Source organism: Miniopterus natalensis, chromosome 11 (genome assembly GCF_054644295.1).
Source record: "Miniopterus natalensis isolate mMinNat1 chromosome 11, mMinNat1.hap1, whole genome shotgun sequence".
NCBI classification, from domain to species: domain Eukaryota; kingdom Metazoa; phylum Chordata; class Mammalia; order Chiroptera; family Miniopteridae; genus Miniopterus; species Miniopterus natalensis.
The window spans coordinates 30,340,861-30,353,098 of NC_142091.1; the positions used below are offsets into that span (position 1 = coordinate 30,340,861).

The 12,238-nt window shown below is 36.8% G+C and overlaps 1 protein-coding gene across 13 annotated transcripts in view; it reads left to right on the forward strand.

Annotated features, from left to right (window-relative positions):
* Positions 1 to 12,238, forward strand: part of PICALM (phosphatidylinositol binding clathrin assembly protein) — a 96,983-nt gene that overhangs the window by 68,529 nt on the left and 16,216 nt on the right. For 8 of the 13 annotated variants that reach the window (XM_087821624.1, XM_087821625.1, XM_016206825.2 and 5 more), the window contains 4 exons: positions 8,148 to 8,255; positions 10,527 to 10,658; positions 10,751 to 10,781; positions 10,958 to 11,057. In XM_087821624.1, the coding sequence (XP_087677750.1) occupies positions 8,148 to 8,255; positions 10,527 to 10,658; positions 10,751 to 10,781; positions 10,958 to 11,057 (371 nt within the window). The remainder of the gene's footprint in view (positions 1 to 8,147; positions 8,256 to 10,526; positions 10,659 to 10,750; positions 10,782 to 10,957; positions 11,058 to 12,238) is intronic. The other 5 variants (XM_016206826.2, XM_016206831.2, XM_087821622.1 and 2 more) reach the window with 1 other exon arrangement.

Consider the following 12,238-nt stretch of genomic DNA (forward strand, 5'->3'; position numbering starts at 1 on the left):
GTAGTTGGAGATTTGAGGACATTCCAAGGCAGGTGCTCTAGTTATATATAACTAGTTTGATAGCTCCAAAGTGTAATCCTTTATTGCAGTAATTCCTTCATGTCATTGTATTGCATAAAAATTATATAAAAAGTGGTTGAAACTAAATTTCACATTTTGTTACTCTTTCGAAAATTTGTCAAATGGAATACCTAATTTGCTTAATAATAAGGGGTTATTAGAGTTATCCTTGGAGTATTTTTATTTCTTACAAGTTTATATTTTCTTTATATTTGCTATGTATGAACAAGTATATGTTTAGTAAATATGGTTGTATCTTCTTAGTCAGCTTTCTTAATTTGGAGATATGAACAGATATGTCTTTGCTTTGGGGCCATGTTTAGGTTAGAACAGTGCATGGGCTTCAGGCTCTCACATCTGTATTCACTGAAGAGGGACAGGATGGAGGGCAGTAACCTTAAGCTAAAGGTCCTGGCTATTTCACATTTAAACAGAAGCAGAATTAAAAAAAATTAAAAGCCACTGTTAGAGAGTTACTTAATTATTATTTTGGCTCTTCAAGGAAAGTCTGTAACAAGAGGAATATATACTAGAAACATTATTTTCCTAATGTATCTTAAGTTTAATGCCTATGGGTTGAGATAGGAGCAAGACCAGAAAAGCAGATTAGTAGAGTTGATGGCTATATACTCCAAGGTGAGTAGGAACATTTGAAAATCAAAATCCTAAAATTGGTGATTAGGAGTTTTCAAAGACCACAAGAGAATGTTTGGCCCAGCTCTCAACTCTCATAAGAGAATATTACTACCACTTTGTGGATGGATTACCTGAATCCCAGAAAAGTTAAATGCACCAAGATAACCCAGTCATTGGGAGCAAAGCCTGAAACAGCAGACCTGCAGCTTTGCTCTGCAGTACTCTTTCCCTTATGGAAGTACAGACTTTCACTTAAATCCTTATAGTCTTTTTCTGAGAGCAAATAGTACAAATGAAAGTATTAAGTATACTTTAAAAAAAAAAAAAAATCACATCTGCAAAGTTTTGTCATTAGAGAGAAAAAGACTTATTGTTAAATTCTCATTTTTTAAAATGAAAATGAGTACAGAAGGGGAAACTAAAAATCACTTATATCGTCCTGGCCAGTTTGGTTCAGTGGTTAGAGCGTCAGCCTGCAGACTGAAGGATCTTGGGTTCCATTTCAGTTAAGGGCACGTACCTCAGTTGCAGGCTTGGTCCCTGGGATGAGTACCAGAGGCAGCCAGTCAATGTGTCTCTCTCACATCCTTGTTTCTTTCTCTCCCCCCCCTCCTTCTTTCTCTCCCCCCCTTCTCTCCCCACCTTGCTCTCCTTTTCACTCTCTGAAAAGCAATGGAAAAAATATCCTCAGGTGAGAATTTAAAAAATAATTTAAAAAAATATATAGGTCAACCATTAGGCATTAGTCTAGAGCAGGGGTCAGCAAACGTATAAGATTGTAAATATTTTTGGCTCGTGAGAGTAGCTTCATTATAGCCTGAAAGCAGCCATAGAAAATACATAAACATATGAGCTTGGCTGTGTTCCAAAACTTTATTTACAAAGACATGCAGCTGTAGTCTGCTGATGCCTGCCCTAGAAAGAGGCTTTTTAATAAGAAGCCTTACAATCCAAGTTAAAAGTTTCTGAGAAGTAAGTTGTGTAATAAAAATTCCAAGTTTCTTACTCAGTAAGAGCATGAAAGGACCACCCAAGGTGTGCCATTCTAGAGCTGCATCGCCCAATTAGCCACTGACCACATATTGTCATTTAAACTTTAATTAGTTAAAACTAAATGTTAGATAAAATTAAAATTTTACTTTCTAAATTGTACTAGTCACATTTTTTATTGCTCAGTGGCACATGTGACTAGCAGCTACCATATTATACAGGGCAGATTTATAGAACATTTCTGATATTAGAAAGTTTTGTTGGCTAGTTCTGCTCTAGAACAGTGGTCAGCAGACCTTTTGTGTAAAGATCCAGGTAGTAAATTAGTCTTTATAGGATACATAAAATCTCAGTTGAATGTCACTGAATCTGTTTTGTTCTCAGAGGGGGGAGATTACCCAAAGGATTTATATGCATATAGGCATAACCCATGGACACAGACAATAGTGTGGTGAAGGCCTGGGGTGGGGGGTGGGTACGGGATAGAAGGGGTCAATGGAGAAAAAAAGGGACATCTGTAATACTTTCAGCAATAAAGATAAATCAAAAACAAAATCTCAGTTGTATATTCTTTTCTTTCCTTTTGTTTTGTTTTCTTTCCTGTTATTTTTTTATAACAATCCTTTAAAATTATAAAAACTGTTTTTAGCTCACATGGGCTTCTATAACTAGGCCTTAGCCTATAGTTTGCCAACCCCTGCTTTGTAGGATTGAGAAAACTCAGGAAAATCAGAGAATAGCTGTATGGATACCCTCCAGCCCTTCTAGAGGACATTGTGATCTGATGATGTGATGCTCAGTGCACTAGGTAGCTTATCCTCACTAAAGTTACAAGAACACTGAATTATAAGTCAGAGCTAGTGGGTTTTGGTCCCAGCTATGCCATCCCTGTGACCTTATCTAGACCTTCCTTCCTCACCTGTAAAAGAGAACAGTAGAAGACAGGTTAATATTAGCTAAAAAGCCAGCTGCTTCTTATTTTTTAAAATCTAAACAGATGCAATGTTGGTTATTTTTAAAATTTTGTTGTGAATATAATATGTATGTATTTTATTATTTACTTATTTTTAAATATGTCTTTATTGATTTCAGAGAGAGGAAAGGAGAGGGAGGGAGAGAGAGAGAAACATTAATGATGAGAGTCACTGATGGGCCCCCTCCTGCACGCTCCTGACTGGGGATCGAGCCCGCAACCCAGGGCATGCGCCCTGACCGGGAATCGAACCCTGATCACCTGGATTCTAGGTCGAAGCTCAACTGCTGAGCCACACCCAGCTGGGCTGTATTTTAAATATAGTACTCATAATGGAGCCTTAAGTGCTCTTTTTAGTAAGTTTTTATTTGAAGAATGCCAAGTGCTTGGACTCCCCTGGTTTTTTGTTTGTTTTTAATTACTCCATTCTACTTTTAACTGTCCCTGCTCTGTGCTTCTCTCTCCACCCCCCTCCCACCTCCTCATGCCTTGTCAGATTCTCTTAATGGTGTTCAGGCTTACCTAGTAACTACCCTTATGTGCCATGACCCTTCTGTAGCTATTTATTTGGAGGTAGGGAATGGTATCTCTAAAATTTATCAATTTGTGCAAGAGGAATTTCTTGTTATTTTTCTTAAAATGAGTTTTTAAAATATTTGTAAGAAAAATACTTATTTGCTTTTAAAGAACAGATCAGTTTTTGCCTTCCTTAATTAAACACATTACTGTTGTGTGTGACACCTTTCAGTTAATTTATACTGAAAACTTTAAAATTTTCAGAAAAGTTTATAATATTGTAATATTATAAGCTTATGGAATTTGAAGCTCTTTGGATAGGTGTTAATGATAGAACAGTAGATAATTTTGACTTGGAAGTTGTCAGGGAGATTCCACTGGAAAGAAGCATGCTTTTCTAGCACTATGCAGAGAGTATAGAAATGAGACACAGTTTCTAGGGAGGCATGGCCAATTTGATATTCACCTGTGTCTTTCCAAATGTATTTTAGGCCAGTGCAGGAGCAATAAAACCTCGAAACCCAGCTGATTTTTTGTGTGCATAGGAGTTGATTACCTTAGTTAAGTAGGCATTAAAAAGTAGGCTTGACACAACAAAAGAACTGAGGTTTTTGACTGGCATTAAGAATTGGACATGTTTAAAAGTATTGAAAAATGGAATAAAAAAGTATTTTAAAAAGTATTTTAAAAAGTTTAAAAAAAAAAAAATTAAAAACGAGGGCATTGGATGGAAAGAATATGTTTGGAATCCAGTGAACTTGGGTTTGGATTCCAGTTCTCCCTAACTTGTGTGACTTTAAGCAAGTATTAAACCTTTCTAAACCTATGGAAATTGGGTTAATAATGTCTTGTAGGATTGCTATAAGGATTACATAGATAACTGTAACATTCAGCACTATCCCTGGCACATACAATTATCATTAAAACTGCTCTTAAAATGCATCTTGTGTGTGCAGGTCATTTCATATTTGGAATGTACTTTTTACCTAATTATTATTTTTTCCATCCCTTCACTCTCATCCTGTGTGAGTCTTTTGTTCTGAGGTGGGTCTTTTGTAGACAGTATATATTTGGGTCTTTTAATAGGAGCATTTAATCCATTTACATTTAAGATTATTATTGATAGATACTTATCTATTGCCATTTTAATTTATTTCTGCTTCTAATTACAGCAGTCCCTTTAACATTTCCTGCAATTCTAGTTTGATGGTGAGAAACTCCTTTAGCGTTTTTTTGTCTGGGAAGCTATTTCACCATCTATTTTGAATGAGTAGAGTAGTCTTGGTTTTAGATCCTTGTTTTGCATTACCTTGAATACTTCATGCCATTCCCTTCTGGCCTGTAGAGTTTCTGATAAGAAGTCAGCTGACAGCCTTATGGGAGCTCCTTTGTAGGTAACAGATTGCTTTTCTCTTGCTGCCTTTAATATCCTCTCTTTGTCTTGCATTCTTGGCATTTTAATGATGATGTGTCTGGGTGTGGGCCTCTTTGGATTCTTCTTGCTTGGAACTTTCTGTGCCTCCTGAACTTGCATGAGTTTTTCCTTGATCAGGTTAGGGAAGTTTTCTGCCATTATTTCTTCAAACAGTTCTCTAACCCTTGCTTACTTTTGACCTGCTCTTGCAGTCCTATGATACGAGTGTTGTTATATTCCATGTTGTCCCACAGCTCCCTTAGACTTTCCTCCTGTTTTTTAATTGTTTTTTCTTTTGGATTTCTGATTGAGGGGTTTTTTTCCTACTGTCTTCTAATTCACTGATCCGATCCTCAACTTCCCCTATTCTGTTTATTCCTTCCAATGTATTCTTAATTTCTGCTATGTCATTCTTAATTTCCTTCAGTTTCCATATCTTTTTTCATGCTGTTTAGCATCCTTACAACCAGTATTCTGAACTCTATATCTGATAGATTGCTTATCTCCATTTCATTTAGCTCTTTTTTTGGAGACTTCCCTGTTCTTTCACTTGGGGCTTGTTTCTTTTGTCTCCCCATTTTGGCTGCCTATTTCCATTTGTTTCTATGTATTTGGTAGATCTGCTAGGACTCAGTCTTTTTGGAGAGTCTCTGGTGCAGGCCAATGTCAGGAGCTGTTTATGACTGTCCTTGAGTACCCTGTTTGAAGCTATCAACCCACAGCTTGATGTCCCCTCTGTTGGGGCTGGGTATGTTTGGACAGGACCAAGATGCACACCAAATCTGCTTTTACAAGGCCCGAGTCCAGAAGCAGATCAGGCAAAGACTTAAAGCACCCAGAGATCCACCTCTGTCTGCAGACTGATTGTTAGTCTCTTAATGAGCCTCTGGCTGTGGAAACTCAGATGGCAGGGTGAGAGGTTTTCCAGGAGGGTGGGGCAATTGCTTCCCCCTCAGGCAAAAGCTACTTGGAAGGTAAATGTCTGCCTTTGAAAGATGTCCTCTGCCATATGGGGAAATCACTTAGCACAGGAATCCAGAGGGGTACCCTCTGAGATCTGTCTCCAGAGCCCACAACTCTAGATTCTCCTCACGCAGCTCTAGTCCACCCTGCCGTCCTTCTGCTGGAGCCCAAGGTGAATGGCTACACACAAAACTTTGTGCATTGCCTCTTTAAGAGGATGCCTGCATTTCTAGCCGTCTCTCCCTGGCAAATAGAAACTTGGCTGCTTTTCACAGCCAGATGTTATGTGGGCACCTTTCTTCTTTCTGGTGCTCTTGGCTGGGAAGCCCGGCCTGGAGTTTAGGCTCGAGAGTCCTCAGTGGAAACCCCCCTCTCCTCCCCCCATCTGAGTTGTCGCTCCGGACCTTCAGCTGCTGCCTGCGGGAGCCCAGCCAGCCCTTTCATGCCTCCGCACTTCCTACCAGCCTCTGTGTGGTCTCTACTTTACGTCCTTGGGTATTAGGGTGCTCTCCAGCTTGTCTTCAGTTGCAGTTGATTACTCAGGATGGTTTTTCTATATTTTAGTTGTAATTCCAGTTTGGTCCCGGGAGAGTGTCAGTGTAGCTTCCACTCAGTCCTCTGCCATCTTTAATCTTCTGGAATGTTTTTCTGTCCCCAATAATATATTATTGTCCTCCTGAGATTTGCCCTGCGGGGCAGTGGCTTCTGAACATTCATCTACTAAGTGGTGTTGGTTAGTGACAGAGTTTTCACTGGCCTTAGTGAAATGATTTAAAGAACAATATGTATACTTCTTACACTGTAATGATAGCATGAACACATAATGAAGCATGATAGGTTTTTTTCTTTCTTGAGTAGATACATTGATTATTTTTGTAAGGAGAAGGACCAGTAAGCCCATGGTATAATTTTTAAACAGCTTGAACAGTTTAAAATGCCAAGTCTGTATAATTTTAGGAACGTTTTGACAAATGGTCAGACTTATATACTAAATTATTTTTTATTTTGATAGTATTTGGGCTGTCACTGAATGACCAATGTCTTTGAGTTAAGAATATTTTAAGGGTTAAGTACTTACGGAAGTTAGATAAAGTTGTACGTTCTTAAAATTTGTGCCATACAGAATATTTATGCTGTGATCTAAAATGCTATTTTTCAAGTAGTATTATTGATATGTACTAGATTGTGTGTGTCATTGTTAATAGTAAGTTACTGCTTTCTGGCCTCTTTCTTTGAGGACCTTTTGGGACTTCTCACCAACTCTTGTTCTACTTTTAATTTTTTTTTTAAGACCAGTATTTTTGGTACAACATTATATTGTACTTTTTTATGACTTGGCGTGATGTACATTAAGAATTCAATCTGTGAGAGTCTGACAGACTGAAAGTCCTTCAGCAGAAAGTTGAAAGAGGAAGAAAAAGAGGCTATGTTTAAGGACTCAAAAATCTGAATTCTTCCTGATGATATAGTTGTTAATCTTCTAATATCAAAGTTTGTTTTTGTGTGTTTTTTTTACATTCTGGGTGTATATAATTTAGAGAAGGAAGATAACTTAGAAGCCATTTATTATAGCCTTGACAAAGTGAAAGAATTCCTTCTTTGTGATCTTTGCTAGACTATTCTCTGCTTGGATATATACTCAGTGATTTCAAAGGTCCCCAAGTCATGTGAGAGCCCTAATAATTTTAGATGATTTTAATTCTTTTCAGCCCCTAGATATTCAGAACCTCATCTCTAAAAAATACAGCCTCATACAATTGAAAACCTTACACTTATTACCATAACGTAATCTGGTTTCAGAGGCATGAGCGGGGTGTTTGTTGACTTAATACCACTAGAATCAGTGTAAAACAGATAAGGTTGACTAAAGTTTCCTATTTATGTTCTGGTATTTTAGACCAGAGTTAGGTAAATTAGTAGCATGTTTGATTGTATATTTGTCATTCACAGTGCTGAACATAAGTTGAAGTTAGAGGGTGGTGGGAATTGAAGATGGTATGGTTTTTTTGGTGGTGTGGGGGTTTGATATTAGAAAGGCACCTTGACACAAGGGGGACATAAGGATTAGTGGGATGTAACTTTTAGAATCCTGTCACTTCTCATATGAACTTAACCATATAGCTTTTCATTAAACATTGGAGGAAAGAAGGAAGAAAGGAGAGAGAAATATGGAAGGTGAATTGGTAGAAGGATAAAGACTCTTGGGCATACTAAGTGGATTCATCTATTTTTAAAGCAACATAGACTACTTACTTCATTCCCAAATGAACTCTCACACTGTGTGTATTTTAGATGTATTTAGTTTTTTAAAGATTATCAACATACGACATTCAGGTAAAAAAAATAGCAAAGATTTTTTTTCTGTAACAAAGCATACTAGTAGTTCAAGCTCAGTTGCTCTTGTGTAGTTTTCTTTGTCAGTGGGATGATTTTGTAATCACCACAAAAAGATGTGGTAGTGTAAGAAACATTCTGCTTGGCTTTGTTTTTGTTTTGGGAATTTATTGCTTTTTTCGTTCTATTGTTATCATTATTAAAGAGCTATAAATGTAGACTTATTAAAGAATTGAGCTTTTTGCATTTTGTTTTTCTTAGGATTCACTTCTTCTCCAGTTGCACAGTCACATCCTTCGGCTGGCCTTAATGTTGACTTTGAATCTGTGTTTGGAAATAAATCTACCAATGTTATTGTAGATTCTGGGGGTAAGAAAAAATTGTTTTATTAACATTACTATAATGTTCTAATTTAAAATCTGTGTAAGGACAAATAATGCTCCTTTTAACATGTATAAGTAGATTAAATTGCAGTAGCCAAAGAAGTTCCTCCTCCCACAACCACTAGATGAGAGACCTTCAAGGGACTATTAACTGTTGCCCTTTCTTAGTGGCGTTTTTGACTCTGGGAACATTTTATTTCTCCTAGAGCTAAATAAGAGAGGGGAAAAAGAGGTTTTGCTCAGATTAGAGTGCTGAGATGATAGTGGCTATGTGTACTCATTATAATATTTACCTTTACCGAAAGGAAATTGGCTTTTTTTTTTTTTTTTAAATATATCTTTATTGATTTCAGAGAGAGGAAAGGAGAGGGATAGAGAGATAGAAACATCAGTGATGAGAGGGTCATTAATCGGCTGCCTCCTGCATGCCCCCGACTGGGGATCGAGCCCGCAACCCGGGCATGTGCCCTGACCGGGAAACGAACCCCGATCGCCTGGATCCTAGGTTAATGCTCATCAGCTGAGCCATGCCTGGCTGGGCAGAAATTGGCTTTTTTGAAAACTGGGAAAATATAACCTGTGGTACTTTGACTTGTTGAGATAGTCCATGTATAAGTAGTAGCTAGAATATATTAAATATCAGAGCTGTGGGTGTAGGGGCTTTGTATTGTTTTGAGGATGATTCTTACTATAGGGTGCCTGTTCATTTGTCTTAAAAGAACTTTTATAAATCTGTAGAGCCAGGTTTCTACTTAATTATTTCCATTTAATATCTTGCTAATTGGAAGTTTGTAAAGATAAGGCGTTCCTATAAAATTAACATTTGTATTCTTACCTTTGATTCCCTTTGATTTTGGTTAGTAGTTAAATTCAAGGCATTTAAAGAAATATGTTGAAGTGTTCTTTTAAAAAAAAAAATTTTTTTTTTATTGATTTCAGAGAGAGGGGGAGAGAAAGATCAGTAATGAGAGAATCATTGATCGGCTGCCTCCTGCACGCCCCCAACTGGGGATGGAGCCCACAACCTGGGCATGTGCTCTGATCGGGAATCAAACCGTGGTCTCTTGGATCCTAGGTCAATGCTCACCAGCTGAGCCACGCCCAGCCGGACGAGTTGTTCTTAATTTTATAATATACAATTAGTTGTCATCCAAAAAGTAAGAAGCGAGCTGATATAGAATATGTGTGAACTAAGAATTTATTTTTTTCTGTACACTAGTAGGGTTATAATTGTATTTTTTGATGCATTTGACATTTTCCTTTTGAGTTTATCTTGCTGGGAAAGGAGATAAAGAAAATAGAGACCAGTTTATATTTTGTAAACCACGATTTTTTAAATTGAATCTATTGAGATGACATTTATTAATAAAATTATATAGGTTTCAGGTGCACAATTCTGTAATACATCATTTATATATTGTATTATGTGTCCACCACCCCAAGTCAAGTCTTCCTCCATCGCTATTTACCACCTCCCACCCCCCCATGTAAACCACCATTTTTCATAACCTTTTTCAAATTCTTCGGTATTCCTAGATCACTCTATTTAGGGGTTGGCTTGATTGGATTATCTTTACCTTCTACCTTGTGGTAGAGAACTGTAAGGGATTTTATTTTGTTTTTATTTCTAAGCAATGTCCTAGTTTACTAGATGGTTTTATGCAGTTGGAGCATAATTTAGCAATTTCTCAGGTATAATTTAGGTTAGCTGGTTTTAGACAGACCCAAAGAGATTATCTGATGATTCATTTTAACTAGCTTCTAATGTACTATTTTATATACACCTTACATTCTCTACTTTGAAGACTATAAAAAGGTCTGTAAAACATTATTTCTTAAAAGAAACTTTTTTCAAAGATTCCAGAGATGTATTTTTCACTGTATTGCTACGGGTATAAGTGAGTCTTAAGAAAATTTTGTCGGGTAAGGAGGAGAATTGCATTTCATTCCTTTCTCTGTTACAACTTTGGAATAAGAATGGTTTACTTGAGTGTTTCTTTCTTCATCTCCTTTAACCTAAATGTAATTTTGTCATGAAATGAGATAAATTATTTCTGTCAAAGCCAATACAGTCTTTTCAGTCAGTTCACTTAAATGGTGAATTTCGTCTTTTTCCATTTAAGAGCAAGTTTAATACCCATATTTTGGAGGACTTTTCCAGTAAACAAACAAGGAAAAAAGGCAGAGACCTCCTTTAGAAAGCTGTAGCACCATAAAATTCCTTACAGACCCTATTTCGTCTGTTTGTAACTTTAAGGCTTTGATGAACTAGGTGGACTTCTCAAACCAACTGTGGCCTCTCAGAACCAGAGTCTTCCTGTTTCCAAACTTCCACCTAACAAGCTGGTATCTGATGACTTGGATTCATCCTTAGCCAACCTTGTGGGAAGTAAGTATAGTTTGGATTCTTCAATCTTCTTTAAAATAAGTTGTTTTATTTAAAAAGTAGTTTTTAACTGATTTCTTTTTCCCCTGTCCTAGATCTTGGCATTGGAAATGGAACCACTAAGAAGTGAGTTTTTGTTTGTATGCTTTCCCGTGTGCTGCTTAGAGGTGGATTTGGCTTTCATTTCCAAATTGTGTGTAGAGATGCCATCTGCATCTTAAATGCTCTGTTCAACCTAAATATATAGTAAGGAAACTTCATGATAACAGACATTTAATATTCTCACATATATTTATTTAAAGTGATGTAAATTGGAGTCAGCCAGGTGAAAAGAAGCTAACTGGAGGATCTAACTGGCAACCAAAAGTTGCACCAACAACCGCTTGGAATGCTGCAACAATGGTGAGTTCAAAAAGCTCATAATATACTAACATGAATAATTTAGGTAAATGTGTAACATAAAAATGTTTTTAAAGTGATAGGCATAAATGGAAGGATTGTTATTACTGGGTTTTAGAAATTTAAGTAATTTGTATTTAAGGAGGCTTAGTTGACTATATTTGCAGGTACATTTTAATAGGTAACATTTGTTTAAAGGTTACTTGTGTCAGGCATATTCTAATAAGTAATACATGGTTTTATTTTATATAATCCTCAAATTAACCTTAAATGGTAGCAACTATTATTGTCCCCAGTTTACAGATGAGAAAATGGAGACACAAAGTTAAGTACTTATGTCCAGGATCATAGAATTCTTAAGTGATTAGGTGGGTTTTTAGAACTCAGACAGCCTAAGCTCACAGAATATGATCTTAATCACTACTCTCTACCACTGGTTTCAAATTTATTATTCATTTAGCTAGAATATAATATCTTTACTTTTTTTCTGACCTCACCATTGGTAAAGAAACTATATTTGCTTGGCTTTTATTAATATTGTCATATAATTTATACAGATTCTTTTTATTTGCTGCACTTATGTTCTTAAAGTCACCCAAACACTGAACCATTGCTAGGTTCACACACTCATAGATATTTTCCCCAACAGTGGTTCAGTGTTTACTAATTCATTGTTAGGGTGACTTTAAGAAATGTGCAGTAAATCATCTGCTACCAGTGGAGAATCAACTGTGTGTAGGTATAAGCATGGGTGTGGGCGCTGGCACACACACACATCTTACCTAGATTATAATCATAAATCCCCAAAAAACTTGTTCTGGTAGATTATATATTTTTTATTTTACAAAAGAGAGAATGAGGTTTAGAAGTGTTAAGTGACTTGTCTGAGGCCACCCCAGTAACAGGTGCCAGACTTGAGATTCTAGTTCTGTCCACTGGCCCCAGAGCCAGAGCTTGCTTCTTAACTACTGCACCATTCCCTCCCTTCCCCAGCTTCTGGTCATCTTCATATTAGAATTGAGACAAGGCAGAGCTCGTTTTGTTTGACCTCAGCTGGAAACGAATGCATAGGGGGACAAATTGTTCACCACTCCACACTTTTCCATAAATTACCTTAATTGACCTCAGAAGCATTACAAGCATTGCTTTTCAGATTACAAATAAATTTTAGCAAGTAGGTAAAT